General features: G+C 40.9%; 1 protein-coding gene across 1 annotated transcript in view; it reads left to right on the top strand.

The window, feature by feature from the left end:
* STK39 (serine/threonine kinase 39) overlaps positions 1-16,022 on the top strand; it is a 1,002,247-nt gene that overhangs the window by 332,566 nt on the left and 653,659 nt on the right. Inside the window, exon 10 of the mRNA XM_053698395.1 lies at positions 3,543-3,608. Coding sequence (XP_053554370.1) covers positions 3,543-3,608 — 66 coding nt within the window. The remainder of the gene's footprint in view (positions 1-3,542; positions 3,609-16,022) is intronic.

The following is a 16,022-nucleotide window of genomic DNA, read 5'->3' as shown; positions in this document are numbered from 1 at the left end:
GCCATAAGTCCTGTGTAGTGGCGTCTATTGGAAACATTTTTCTAAAAATAGGAGGGGGGGGAAACGGCACACCGGGTCTATCCCACTCCTTATTAATGATTTCTGTAAACCTTTTAGGTATTGGAAAATCGTCAGTACACACCGGCACTGCATAGTATTTATCCAGTCTACACAATTTCTCTGGCACTGCAATTGTGTCACAGTCATTCAGAGCAGCTAACACCTTCCCAAGCAATGCACGGAGGTTCTCAAGCTTAAATTTAAAATTAGAAATATCTGAATCAGGTTTCCCCGAATCAGAGATGTCACCCACAGACTGAAGCTCTCCGTCCTCAGGTTCTGCATATTGTGACGCAGTATCAGACATGGCTCTTACAGCATCTATGCGCTCTGTATCTCATCTTACCCCAGAGCTATTGCGCTTGCCCCTAAATTCAGGCAATCTGGCTAATACCGCTGACAGGTTATTATCCATGATAGCAGCCATGTCCTGCAAAGTAATGGCTATGGGCGTCCCTGATGTACTTGGCGCCATATTAGCGTGCGTCCCCTGAGCGGGAGGCAAAGGGTCCGACACGTGGGGAGAGTTAAGCATAACTTCCCCCTCAACAGAACCCTCTGGTGACAATTCTTTTATAGATAAAGACTGATCTTTACTATTTAAGGTGAAATCTATACATTTAGTACACATTCTCCTACGGGGCTCCACCATGGCTTTTAAACATAATGAACAAGTAGTTTCCTCTGTGTCAGACATGTTTGTACAGACTAGCAATGAGACTAGCAAGCTTGGAAAACACTTTAAACCAAGTTAACAAGCAATATAAAAAACGTTACTGCCCCTTTAAGAAAAACAAATTTTGTCAAAATTTGAAATAACAGTGAAAAAAGGCAGTTACACTAACGAAATTTTTACAGTGTATGTAACAAGTTAGCAGAGCATTGCACCCACATGCAAATGGATGATTAACCCCTTAATACCAAAAACGGAATAACATTGAAAAAAAACGTTTTTAAAAACAGTCACAACAACTGCCACAGCTCTCCTGTGGCTGTTACCTTCCTCAAACACGACTTTTGAAGCCTTTTTAGCCCTTCAGAGATGTCCTATATCATGCAGGGAACTGCTGAGGCAAACTGAATGTCTCTGTCTGTAATTTTAGCTGCGCAGAAAAGCGCTAAAATAGGCCCCTCCCACTCATATTACAACAGTAGAAAGCCTCAGGAAACTGTTTCTAGGCAAAAATCGAGCCAGCCATGTAGAAAAAAACTAGGCCCCAATAAGTTTTATCACCAAGCATATATAAAAATGGTTAAACATGCCAGCAAACGTTTTATATTGCACTTTTATAAGAGTATGTATCTCTGGTAATAAGCCTGATACCAGTCGCTATTAAATCACTGTATTTAGGCTTAACTAACATTAATCCGGTATCAGCAGCATTTTCTAGCAAATTCCATCCCTAGAAAAATTTTAACTGCACATACCTTATTGCAGGATAACCTGCACGCCATTCCCCCTCTGAAGTTACCTCACCCCTCAGACATATGTGAGAACGGCAGTGGATCTTAGTTACTTCTGCTAAGATCATAGAAAACGCAGGCAGATTCTTCTTCTAAATGCTGCCTGAGATGAAATAGTACACTCCGGTACCATTTAAAAATAATAAACTTTTGATTGAAGAAAGAAGATAACTATAATACACCACTCTCCTCTTACTACCCCCATCTTTGTTGAGAGTTGCAAGAGAATGACTGGATATGGCAGTTAGGGGAGGAGCTATATAGCAGCTCTGCTGTTGGTGATCCTCTTGCAACTTCCTGTTGGGAAGGAGAATATCCCACAAGTAATGGATGATCCGTGGACTGGATACACTTAAGAAGAGAAAAGGGTTTTATAACTATAGCAGTAAAATAATGTTATATAATTCTGATCCATTCAGAATTATATAACATTATTTTTTAGGTTTACTGTCCCTTTAAATCTCTAATCTTAAAAAAATAAATAAATTTTTTTTAAAAAAATTCATAAAACTAAGCCCCAAATAGGTACTCACTGTTCCTGAAGTCCGGCGAAGAAGGTCTTCTTCCAGGAGGCTCCATCATCTTCTATCTTTATCAGGAGTGAAGGCGGCTCAGAGCGGAGGTGCGGAGCTGGCTTCCCCTATTCACGGATCCTCAGCAGCGGTCTTCAGTGGCGTGGAGGCTCCTCTTCATGCAATCGTCCGTCGCACACTTAAGATTGAATGCAAGGTACCCCATATGTATTGGGGTACCTTGCATTCCTATTGGCTGCAATTTTGAAATTAGCCAATAGGATGGGAGCTACTGAAATCTTATTGACTGATTTGAACAGCCAATAGGATTTCAGTAGCTCTAATCCTATTGGCTGATTTCAAAATTTCAGCTAATAGGAATGCAAGTTACCCCAAATTGACCTGCATTTAATTTTCAGTGTACGCCGAAAATCGGATAAAGAGGAGCCTCCACGCCGCTGAAGACCGCCGCTGAGGACTACTTCTCCGGATCTGCACATCAGGGAAGACCGCTTTGCACCTCCGCTCCGCGCCACCTTTGCACAGGATGAAGATAGAAGATGACAGAGCCGCCTTAAAGAAGACCTTCACCGCCATACTTCAGGAACGGTACCTATTTTGGGCTTAGTCTTTTATTTTTTTTAATTTTTTTTAATTGCTAAGATTAGGGGTTTAATGGACTGTAAAATTATATAGGCTAGTTGCCCTTTTAAGGGCAGTAAAAGAGCTGAATGCCCTTTTAAGGGCAATGCCCATACAAATGCCCCTTTAGGGGCAATGTGTAGTTTAGTTTTTTTTAGTGTTTAATTTTTTATTTTGGGGGGGTTGGTTGGGTGGGGGGGTTTACTGTTAGGGGGTAATTGGTAATTTTTGTTAGTAAAGGAGTTGTTTAACTTAAGGCAATTCCCTACAAAAGGCCCTTTTAAGGGCTATTGGTAGTTTAGTATTAGATTAGGCTGTGTTTTTATTTTGGATAGCTTTGTTTATTTTTTTCCCTCTGGTCAGGCTTATCGCCTAGTCATTATATAATCATAATAATCATTTATCATTATGTTTAAATAGCAGTATATATTTTTTAAAAATAATTTATTTCAAGTATATGATGTATAGACATTACAGCCCATTTAACCAACGGAGTGAAAGCTATAGGGGCATGGGAGTTAAAATAAGTATGCCATCTTAAACAGCGTTACAATGTACTATTTACTTCCGTTTTAAATTTACATCTTTATCTTTGGTATCCGTTGTTGAAACTTCTTTCTATAAGAGCATACTAAGATAGGCTCAGGAGTGTGCACATGTTTTCAGCACTATGTGGCAGTATTTGCAACAATGCTCTGTATCACTGTTAGACGTACTAAATACATGTGCATGCTTCTGAGCCTAGGAGATTAATTGCTGAAAACTGTTTGTAGAATAACCTACCTGTCTGTGTGATTGTTCTATTGTATGCATTGCAGTGTCATATTTTCAGCCATTGAACATTTTTTGCTTTATGTTTTACAGAATAGGGAATATCTAATTGAGAAACTTCTTAACAAAACACCAGATGTTGCTCAGCGTGGAAAAAGGGTAAGTTACACATGCTTTTAAATGTGAGGCTAAATCTGCTGGGATTTTTTTTTAATGAAATATATTAATAGTAGTTCCTAATTACACACATTAAACACACTGTTTTAGAAAGCTCAAACGCAGTTTGAATTACAAGATATTTGTCCTTGTGTCCATTGCTGTTGTAAACTGGTGGTTACAAGAAGTATCTCCATTAGATGCTTTTGTTTTAACAGTGTTACTGCCAGTTTACGCAGAGTTACAACAGCAATGGACAGGTTAGTAAAGTATGGAATTGTTAATAAAAATGCTGACCTCTGGTTCCTGAGGTTATATATGTTTTACCTTGGCTAAATACACATATAGATGTCTGTTTTTTATTAAACTTTCCCATTCAAATAGGTAACTTGGGAAACTTATATACCAGGGGCGCAATCCGATAAAGATTGTAGTTTGCGGCGCAAGCGAGGGAACCCCCGCCGCCCGTAGTTTCAGCTCGCAACTCGAGCTATCCTATATAAGTGCCGTAAGTCGGATAAACCAGCGATGTCCAGAAATCTACAATTAAATAAACTAAACTAAACTAAATTACAAAAAATACCAAACACTAAATTACAAAAAATAAAAAAAGATTACAAGATTTTTAAGCTAATTACACCTATTCTAAGCCCCCTAATAAAATAATAAAGCCCCCCAAAATAAAAAAATGTCCCTACCCTATTCTAAATTAAAAAAAGTTAACAGCTCTATTACCTTACCAGCCCTTAAAAGGGCCTTTTGCGGGGCATGCCCCAAAGAAATCAGCTCTTTTGCCTGTAAAAAACCCCCACAATACCACCCCCCAACATTACAACCCACCACCCACATACCCCTACTCTAACCCAAACCCCCCTTAAATAAACCTAACACTACCCCCCTGAAGATCTCCCTACCTTGTCTTCACCCAGCCGGGCGGAACTCTTCATCCGATCCGGGCGATGTCTTCAATCAAGCGGCAGAGAAGAAGTCTTCCATCCGGCGATGTCTTCATCCAAGCGGCAAAGAAGAAGTCTTCCATCCGGCGATGTCTTCAATCAAGCGGCAGAGAAGAGGTCCTCCATTGGGGCGAAGTTTTCTTCCAAGCGGCATCTTCAATCTTCTTTCTTGGCTCCTCCGACGCGGAACATCCATCCGGCACGACGACTTCCCGACGAATGAGGTTCCTCATGATTGGTTCAGCCAATTGGATTGAACTTGAATCTGATTGGCTGATTCAATCAGCCAATCAGATTTTTCTACCTTAATTCCGATTGGCTGATAGAATCCTATCAGCCAATCGGAATTTGATGGACGCCATTATGGATGACGTCATTTAAAGGAACCTCATTCGTCAGGAAGTCGTCGTGCTGGATGGATGTTCCGCGTCGGAGGAGCGAAGAAAGAAGATTGAAGATGCCGCTTGGAAGAAAACTTTGCCCCGATGGAGGACCTCTTCTCTGCCGCTTGATTGAAGACATCGCCGGATGGAAGACTTCTTCTTTGCCGCTTGGATGAAGACATCGCCGGATGGAAGACTTCTTCTCTGCCGCTTGATTGAAGACATCGCCCGGATCGGATGAAGAGTTCTGCCCGGCTGGGTGAAGGCTGGGTGAAGACAAGGTAGGGAGATCTTCAGGGGGGTAGTGTTAGGTTTATTTAAGGGGGGTTTGGGTTAGAGTAGGGGTATGTGGGTGGTGGGTTGTAATGTTGGGGGGTGGTATTGTGTTTTTTTTACAGGCAAAAGAGCTGATTTCTTTGGGGCATGCCCCACAAAAGGCCCTTTTAAGGGCTGGTAAGGTAATAGAGCTGTTAACCTTTTTTTTTTTTTTTTTAAATGTATTTTTTATTGAAGTCATAAACAGATACAACCAAAGGGTATGCCCCAAAACATTTACAGAAAAGTGCAAATACAATATTGTTAGATAAGTGTTACAAACAAAACCCTATAGTAAGGGCATAATGTATCTAAATAGCACACGTAATGTTATAAAATTTGGGCAGTTTATAGTTAGACTTCAGTTTTATAATAAAGGCAATAACAAAAAAAAACAAAAATAGTCCTCCCAGGGCCATATAGAAGGCAAATCAAAGTGTCCACTCAGATACAATTAGGGCCGGGGGGGGAATTAGCTTTATAGTTTAAAGGGGGGGGGGATGCAGCGGGCAAGAGCCGCTCGTAATAGAGTAGGGAAAGGGTGGGGGGGGGGAGGGCGGAGCCAATTAGTATGTCCAATTTGTAACTACACTGAAATCTCAGAGATTTTAAATACACTACTAACTAGAATTATCGTCTATTTACACCGTGAGTAAATTTAAACTAGGGCATGTAAACATAAGGATAGCTTCCTATTAAGGAGATCAACAGGGGGAGAAAAGTAAATATATAAATATAGAACACCATGTATACTGTCAGATTCCATATACATACTCTAAGCCAAGAACAGTAGTTTATCTGATATGCTGAGCCGTGTTTTCCCAGTTAACACAGCCCAGCAACATCCATTATTACATATATTAAGAGGCTACGGTAGAGCTGAACACTTTATGGTGCAAGTTGATCTGCTTTCTATAAAATAATTAAAGATAGTTATTGATAAGGCTATATAAAAAGGGGGAATACCAGTATATATGGAATACAGGGGACTTCTGAAGGAGCTCCTCTCCTGGGGAAATACCAGCTATAGGCGATGTGGGAAAAAGGAATAGGGGTATGACCCGCGGGCAACAAGCACCGGCGGGAAAGGTAGGAGAGGAGCCCATTAGTAACAGAAAATTTGTACTAGTAATAAATTCAATGTAGGGGATATCATTTCCTAGGAGCATAGATGTATTAAAGCTTTCAATGTAATCCTTGTATGTATCCTTGATATATAGAAGATGGAAGTCTGAAATAAGGACAACATCACAATTGTAAAGTAGTATAGACTGTCACTGTAAGACCCTGGCTGACATGATATTAACTAGTCTACAAAGTACACCCTACCTATAACCATAGGAGAAAATTACTAGTTATATAGGGGGGAGTGTAAATTATTAAGGGAGAACTACTACAAAGCTGTACTTATAGACTGCAGTCGCTGTATTAGGCTAGTCACTATATCCAGGCTGTATCTGTAAACAAGAGGGCTTAATATTAAACTTGACATATGCCACCACGCATAGACAATACCTATATACCAGAGGCCCTATATTAGACTTGTCACAATATGCAAGCCCATTGAAATGAATTTAACTATAATTTATCTACAGTGCTTACTTCTGGGAGTCGCTAGGCTTATCATTATAGATATTAATATAACCAACATGAATATACCGCCTACATTTTAATAGTATAAGTACTAATGTCTATATCATATGATGAATATCCCCTGTGTAATAAGCATATTGAAAACTGGCATAGCATTAAAAAGGAAGAAAGATCATATAACCCATCATGTTAATAGTTATTTACATGGAGTAGACGTTGTAATGGAACAATATGGATAACCACTATCTCTTAAGTAGCAGCTCAATGCAGAGATCGTACTTGTCTGAGAATATTATAACTATATACAATGTATGACAAGCAGGAGGGCTTTTATAAAACTGACGCTAAGACTCTAATCTCTAATCTTTACTGAGCTCCAATTAACAACTCTCTTTCCTGCAGACCTGCCAGGGCTAAAACTTGCTAGTAGTTTGCGCTTGTAATCATAATGAAGAGCTTTGAAATAATATACATAGAAGTTATGTTGCCCCATTGACACAAAAAAGTAGAAGTGGCGTACACAGCTTCTGTCAGACAGATCACTAGAGTAGAGAATAAACACAAAAGAATGTGACACCATAAACTTGTGAAGAGGCTAGGTCTATAGGGGAAACTAGACATTAAGCTAAAGAAGAAAAAAAAAAACTAATTCAAAATGTGAAGCATTAAAATTTCAAGGAAGGTATTTGCACACAAATTCTAATAAACAGTTAACTTATAACCCATATTGTCAAATATCGGAACAGATCTAAGATACACCCAGTTAAGTTCAGGCATATGAGGAGAAGTCCTTCACATGAAGTGGCAAAGTTTCTTTAACCCACACCAGATTTAAACAGGATCTGTAGGCAGCAGTGAGTGTCTGTTTCAGTGGGTGTAAAACACAGGTCAAGCACAGGTAAAAGTCCAGCTACGGAATCAGTGCTTGTATGAATGACACTCAATTTACTCAAAAAGAGAAGACCGGTCATCAAAGCTGAGGTCTCCCAATCTTTATGGCTCCTAACTGCATACGCTGTAGAGTCCGGAGCCCGCCCGCGGGAGTCAGCCGAGCCTTCTCCACTCGGGCCCAGGTGTAGATGGACTGAATGTTGTGCTATACGGGGGTATGTGCTGGGAGAGATCCAGTATTGCGATCTGTACCCCTCCGGTATAGCGTTTACCCAGATCCTCCTCCTAGCTTCGGTATGGGTGATTAGGTTTTGGTCATAATATACCTCTCCGCTGCAGGCTGTGCTAGCATTCGTAAGGCATTCCATGCCGCTGTCAGAGTTCTCTCCCTTCGCCGCTGGCAATTCTTTTACTAGCAACTGCTCTCCTGTGTAAATGCCGCGGCTTGTCTGATGTTGGGCGCCATCTTGAGCACAGGCTGATTTAATGGTGGACCGCAAGTCGATAAAATCCTCCTCTAACTTGCTCCCCATTGCTTCTAGCAGATCAAGTATTTGTGAGTAGGGCACTTCCATCATGTATCTGTGACAAAATGGTTTCACCCGGTCAGCTGTAAAACCGAAGGCGGGATGGTAGCGAGAGGAATCAGTCCTTTAGTTGCGTTCTCGGCTGGTTCAGACCTTAGATAGTTAAATCATATATAGAGTGGTATCATTCGACTCCAAATTATCCCCTCAGTTGAGTTGTTAAAATATCTTTGAAAGAGGGCTGAATAATTGTGTGAAAATCCTTATATTAGTTAGCATTCTGTAGGAGCTACTGATATGAGCGTCTGAATCCGGCCATGGCTTGGACACGCCCCCCGAGCTGTTAACTTTTTAAATTTAGAATAGGGTAGGGACATTTTTTTATTTTGGGGGGCTTTATTATTTTATTAGGGGGCTTAGAATAGGTGTAATTAGCTTAAAAATCTTGTAATCTTTTTTTATTTTTTGTAATTTAGTGGGTTTTTTTGTAATTTAGTTTAGTTTATTTAATTGTATTTTAGTTTAGATATTTGTAGTTTATTTAATTTATTGATAGTGTAGGTGTATTTGTAACTTAGGTTAGGATTTATTTTACAGGTAAATTGGTAATTATTTTAACTAGGTAGCTATTAAATAGTTATTAACTATTTAATAGCTATTGTACCTAGTTAAAATAAATACCAAGTTACCTGTAAAATAAATATAAACCCTAAAATAGCTATAATGTAATTATTAATTACATTGTAGCTATCTTAGGGTTTATTTTATAGGTAAGTATTTAGATTTAAATAGGAATATTTTAATTAATAATATTAATATTAATTAGATTTATTTTAATAAAAATTTAGTTAGGCATGTTAGAGTTAAGATAGGGTTATTATACTTAATATATATATATAATATAATAACGATATTAACTATATTAACCCTATTATAATTAGGGTTAATATATATAATATAATAACTATATTAACCCTAATATAATTAGGGTTAATATAGTTAATATAGCTGGCGGCGGTGTAGGGGGATTAGATTAGGGGTTAATCTATTTAATATAGCTGGCGGCGGTGTAGGGGGATTAGATTAGGGGTTAATTAATTTAATATAGCTGGCGGCAGTATAGGGGGATTAAATTAGGGGTTAATGTAATTAATATAGCTGGCGGCGGGGTAGGGGGATTAAATTAGGGGTTAATGTAATTAATATAGCTGGCGGCGGTGTAGGGGGATTAAATTAGGGGTTAATAATTTTAATATAGCTGGCGGTGGGGTAGGAGCTCACATTAGGGAGTAGGTAATATAGCTGGCGGCGGGGTAGGAGCTCACATTAGGGGGTAGTTAATGTAGGTGGCGGCGGTGTAAGGGGCTCACATTAGGGGGTAGGTAATGTAGGTGCCGGCGGTGTAAGGGGCTCACATTAGGGCGTAGGTAATGTAGCTGGCGACGGTGTAGGGGGATCACATTAGGGGGTTATACTTTTAATGTAGGTGGCGACGGGGTCCGGGAGTGGCGGTTTAGGGGTTAAATACTTTATTAGGGATTGTGGCGGGGGATCGCGGTTGACAGGTAGATAGACATTGCGCATGCGTTAGGTGTTAGGTTTTATTTAGCAGATCGCGGTTGACAGGTAGATAGACATTGCGTATGCGTTATGTGTTAGTTTTATTTAGCAGGTAGTTTAGGGAGTTACGGGGCTCTAATAGATAGCATAAGGCTTACTACGGCTGCATTTTGTGGCGAGGTGAAAATGGAGTAAGATTTCTCCATTTTCGCCACGTAAGTCCTTACGCTGTATATTGGATACCAAACTGTGCGGGTTTGGTATACCTGCCTATGGGCCAAAAAACTACGGCCGAAGGCAGAAATATACGAGCCTAACTTCTAGGTTACGCCGTATATAGGATACCAAACCTGCGCAAAATTCGGCGTTGCCGGCTTTTGCGGGCAACGCTGAATATCGGATCAATGCCCAGGTGTATACAGGGATCTACTTCATGCAACAGTTTTTTAAACAAATCCACCTGTTTGCACTGTGTTGGGTATTGTATATTTTATCTGTCACCATATTATCCTCTTTTACCATATAATGTTAATGTTATTGATGCAACATGCTTACATTTACATTTATATAACTTCTGCTGCTTTGTAAGTGATAATTACTAGCACACGGCGTAAAGATCGATTGCTTTGATATTCGAAACTGCCCTTGAGCATTGTTTAGCAACATTTCTTGTATTATAAATATATATATATTATTTTTAAATGTACAGAGAATCAGCTCAGTTTCCTTTTTTTCTTGTTCAATTTGCTTTAACTTTTAGAAAAACAGCAGCTATTTTCTGGGTTTGGTAAAGATTCATTATAATATTCAATATTAAATCAATAGGTGGCGCTCTCCTATTAGTTTTGAACACAATATTTGTGTTAATATTAATGTACTGGGTCTTTGGCATTAAGATGAAAAAAAATCAATTTAGTTTTCTCTCTGAAATCTCAGGTAGATATTTTTAAGTAGCAATGTAGGCTTTTTAAAAAATACCTCTTAGTTGATTGCAGTATTCAAGTTTGTATTTAAAGTTTACAGAAATTGTAGTTGAAGTGCTATGTTAATGCTTTCTTGCTGCTCTTAGGGCCGGCCTACAGAATACGCGTATTTCTTCACAACCTACATTTCCATGCTATTTAGTGGTTATGCCAGGATTTATAAGGATTTCTATAAATCAATGCATTTTTCTAGATAGATGTGAAAATAACTTGAAGTACACTTTATCAGTTGTATTTGTGAAGTAGGTTAATGCTTTCTGTAGCTTAGGGCCATGTGTGAGCTTTCAGAAAACATTATAATCATTGTCATGAACTTGAGATATCAATATCCCTTTCAATGTTCTTGGAGCTGGAGGGAGGTGAACATCTGTTTTTAGATAAAGCTATACGTCATATACCAGTGGCATATTTAGGTTTTTGCGCTGCCCTAGGCACTCAAAATTCTATTGTCTCCCCTTGGCAGGTTGTAGGCCTTTTTTTAACTATAATATTTTTTGGATAAAGATTTAACATGAAATTATTTTTTTCATGGCATTTCCAAAGTAGAGGAGAGAAGGGAAAGGGGGGGGGAAGGAGGAGGAGAGATGAGAAGGAAGGGAAGGAGAGAGAGAGAGAAAGAAGGGAGAGAAGGGAGGGAGAAAAGGAAGGAACGGAAAGAAGGGAGGGAGAGAAGGAAAGGAATGGAGGAAAGGGAGGGAGGGAAGGAAGACAGGGAAAGAGGGGAAGGAAAGAAGGGAGAGATGGGAAGAATGCCAAGGACTGAAAGATGAAGGAATATTGCAGTGACAAATCTAGGTGCTTACTTACATAAAGAACCAGATACATATTGTTTTTTTACACTATTACATGTACACCTACACACAACCTATCCCTATTAAATGAAATGAAAACATAAACTAGCAGAACTTATACGATTGTGGTACTGCAAATGTACATGCTGCAATGCAATGTGTTGCTGCTATACATTCCGCCATCCAGTCTATACATAACCACCAACACTATTACAATTTTTCAACTCTGTCTCTAAGGAATCCTCCTCATCTGGTCCTCTTGAGTCACGTCAATAACAGCCGAGACGCTCAGGGCAACAAAAAACTCTGAAATCAAAGCTTGCTGTGCCTGTGTTCTATCAGAATCTGCTCATTTGTCAGAATCTGCTCCCTCTTACTGCGCATGCTCTGTATGACGTAATCGCACTCCACATATGTTAAATAGGAATATGTGGAATGTGATTATGTCATTCAGCAACATGCACAAGTCAGAGGGAGCAGGTTCTGACTTAGAAGCTGTAGCGACGGAATTTGCTGCTCAAACAAATGTGTGCATGCGCTATTAGAACGCTTGTCACAGTCAGGACGAAAAAGGCAACAATTACAGTGTGTCCTGTGTGTGTGTGTATATATATATATATATATATATATATACACTGTATATATATTCACTATCGTGTCACATTGAATTTTGGCTCCTACTTGAGTCTCCTCCTAGAGTTTTTCTTTAAGGTGGACATATATCCTGGCTACACACAGGACAGGCTGTAATTGTTGCCTTTTTCCTCCTGACCGTGACAACAAGCGATGAGCGATCTAACAGCGCATGCGCGCATTTGTTTGAGCAGCAAATTCCGACACTACAGCTTCCAAGTCAGAATCTGCTCCCTCTGACTGCGCATGTTGCTGAATGACATAATCGCATTCCACACATTCCTATTTAACATATGTGGAGTGCGATTACGTCATACAGAGCCCCCCTTGAACCCCCATGCGGAGGCAAAAAGATAGTGAAGATGGGGGAAATACTCATTGTTCAGGCAATTAAAAGTCTTTAACCAAACTGACATAAACCTCCAAAATTGTCTTTCATGATTCAGATAGAGCATACAATTTTAAACAACTTCCCAGTTTACTTCTATTATCTTATTTGCTTCATTGTTGAAAACAATACCTAGGTAGGATCTGGAGCAGCAGCGCTACTGGAAGTTAGCTGCTGATTGGTGACTGCAAATACATGCCTATTTGTTAAATCCTGTATGTTCTGCTAGCTCTCAGTAGTGCATTGATGCTCCTTTTTAAATGTATTTATTAAAAAAAATGTTTTATGTAGTGCAGTGATTCCCCCCTCACCCCCCCCCCGAGGGATTGTCTCTAGGGACGCCCTCCCCATATCCTCACCCAATTCTGTAGCATAAGTAACCCATCCCTCCCTCATTAAACATTTTTCCTGTAGCGTAGGGAACCCTCCCCTTCCTCTCCCCTACTGCTATGCTCCACCACCTCCTTCCTTCCGCCCCACACCACCCACGGCACCACCGCAAGCTGATACAGACAATGATATTTTCTTCCTAATGGTAAAGAGTCCACAGCTGCATTCATTACTTTTGGGAAATAAGAACCTGGCCACGAGGAGGAGGCAAAGACACCCCAGCCAAAGGCTTAAATACTCCTCCCACTTCCCTCATCCCCTAGTCATTCTTTGCCTTTCGTCCCAGGAGGTTGGCAGAGAAGTGTCAGAATTTGTTTTGTCTCTTATGGAGGGTACTACTTTTCACAATGGGACAGGAGTTTTAAGTAGCCCTATAAGCTTCTCACTGAGGGCATGGGTGAAAGTTAGAGTCCGGAGATGCAGGGAGAGCTCTCCTCTGCAACACCATCCCGACTCATATTAACAGCTCCTACAGCAATCGGCGTTGACGAGTTTCGCAGACTGCTTTCTTCTCTCAAGTCCATGTCAGGAGCGATGCTACAACCTGTCACACTTGAAGGGCCGTGTTCCTGTTCCACGGCATAGATTCTGCTAAGATTGTTTATTTTTTTATTATACAATGTTAACACAGAAGACAGGGTCACAGTGTGGCGCCTTTTTATCTTTATAGAATCAAGGGTTAATATCTCCTTAGGGGGATTATTGAACAGGGGGGAATAATAATCTTATGTGTTTATTTGATTTTATGCTGCTTTATGTGTGAGATGTTATGGGCTCTTAAGCTGCTATGGAATATACAGGTTTCACTTTCACTTTGAGAGCCATGCAGATTACAAGCTTGGCGCTCTTTCTTTCATAGCAGGGACGGACTGCATTGTGCACTATGTGATTCATTCCCTCCTTCGTGACTATCAGAGAGGAGTCATACATCTCTTTACTGTCTGGGTCATAGGAGGTGGTAAGTGCCCCAGCCATTGGGGTATAGAGGTGCCGTTATTGTCTTAAAGAAAAAAAAAAAAAAAAGAGAGAGAGAGAGAGGATGTTTTATCTCTCTAGTTCTCCGGTTATTGCACTAGTGATGGAGGATTTGGTTTCTTTAGAGGGCACTCCCTCTATTCCTAAAGAGCAATTCCTGTTTATATGTGGAGGAGGCCCTAGTTCCCCCTCTCAATTATGTTCCATATGCCTTGATAAAGTGATAATATCAAACATGTTTGATATCACAGAGCCGTCCACCTCTAAGGAGTTGTTGTTCAGGGAGGTGCGTACCCTACATTGTTATCTCTATACATATGCAGTTTTCCCATAGCATTGCTGATCCTCCATCTGGAGGAAGCCTTTTTTCTCCAGACGTTACTGCGCAGTTCAGACGGCGGTGTCTGCGGCCTTAAAGGGACAGTCTACACCTTAGTCGTCTTAAAGTCTTACCTTAGATTAAGATGGAAATAATTTCCTGCTCCCTTTTTGTATCATGCAGCAGAAACAGTAAAAAAGTTATTTTAAAATTAATATTGTTTCTGGACAGTTTTAAATGGCTGCCAAGTTCAGCCCACTGATGACATGGGGTTATCCGAGGATGAAGTTCTTTCTGAGACTATGAACTTTCTGGGTCAGAGTCTGCTGCCTCTCAACCTCCAGCTGTGGAGAAACCAGACTTAAGTTTAAGGAATTTATGCGTCTTCTAAAGGAAGTTTTTGGCGAGTTCAGGGGTTCCAGAGGCCATATTGCCTGATGTACCTTTATTTCCTAAATTGAATAGAGTTTTGGACAGGGTGGTGCTTTCCCTTCCCTGCTCCTGTTGTCCCGGGTATTCCACCTTGGACTGCACAGTTCCCTGCGGGTGCGACTTTCCCTTGGTGTTGTGCTTTTCGTTACAGAATTGCGCACCTTCGCAGTCTGCTCGTCGAATGGCGCACCTCATTAGACATGTGGGGATGATGTAATTTCCTGATTGTCCATGTATTGAGATCTTTTCCATTTTTATTTGGAAGATCAGGGCTCCGTTTGGCTGGTCCTGTGGTGGGCCTGTTTCTTTTTGGGCGTTAACCTATGGGTTGCCTTGCATTTTATTTTCATCCGATAGGGTGTCCTGTCTGTTTTCCTTCTTCCCCTCTGAGGGAGGATTTATGCAGCTTGACAGTTAGGACCCAGATTGCAGGCTGGTCCTGTTTGGGTTCAGTTCTGTCTGATAGCTGTTCGGACACGTGGCGCCGCTCTGCTTGGCTGGTCCGGTAGAGGTGCCGAGTGCTCATGTTATCCTCTGTGTTCAACTAAAGCATTCTAGAGGACCGGTGGCTCCATGAGGCAGGAAGGATTGGCTCAGTCCTTATAGCCTTCAATTTGGATGACTGGGTTAGTGGAGTTCCACTACGTCTCTCTCTCTCTTGTGTCTGGGATTGTCAGACCCTAGAGCTCCTTCCCATGTAGTGGAGGGTTGGTGGGCTTGTGCCCTCTTGCCGCCAAGTTGGGTGGTTTGGCCTTTTTTCTTTTGAGGCCCTGGGAATTTTCCTTCTGGACTTAGTTCTCAGCAGCTAGTGGTTTATTGGGTAGTTCAGCTGCTTTGCAGCGGATGTGTTGCAGAATGTGACCAGCTGCAGCTATTGCACATTGACTGTGTACTGTCTAGCTGTTTTTTATGAGACTTTTTGGTCTTCCCCTGTTGTCTCCATGTGAGTTAGGTCTCCTTTTAGGGACCTGGGTTCCCCTCCGGGATTTGTTCGTTCCCTGTTAGGGGCACTGGGCATGGTCTCCTTCGGCTCTGCTCGGAGCTGGAGATGCTGTGCGTCCTTTTCTCTCTACGATCCTCTGATTGTATGGAGGTGATGCGGAGACCAGCCTTTTCTCGAGTGATTTTGGCCTTGGGGTATCCCCTCGCTTGTTGTCCTGCGGCTGTTTGAGAGTCTATGGGCTCTAGTGTCATTGTACGACTTTTAACGCCTTAGCTCCTTTGGAGCATTGGACTTTGGCAAGGGGTGGTCTCTTCCTTGGGTCAGGACTTGTGAGTTAT

Source organism: Bombina bombina, chromosome 1, assembly GCF_027579735.1.
Source record: "Bombina bombina isolate aBomBom1 chromosome 1, aBomBom1.pri, whole genome shotgun sequence".
NCBI lineage: Eukaryota > Metazoa > Chordata > Amphibia > Anura > Bombinatoridae > Bombina > Bombina bombina.
The sequence above is the reverse complement of the archived record's forward strand: the minus strand, read 5'-3'. Positions and strand labels throughout refer to the sequence as shown.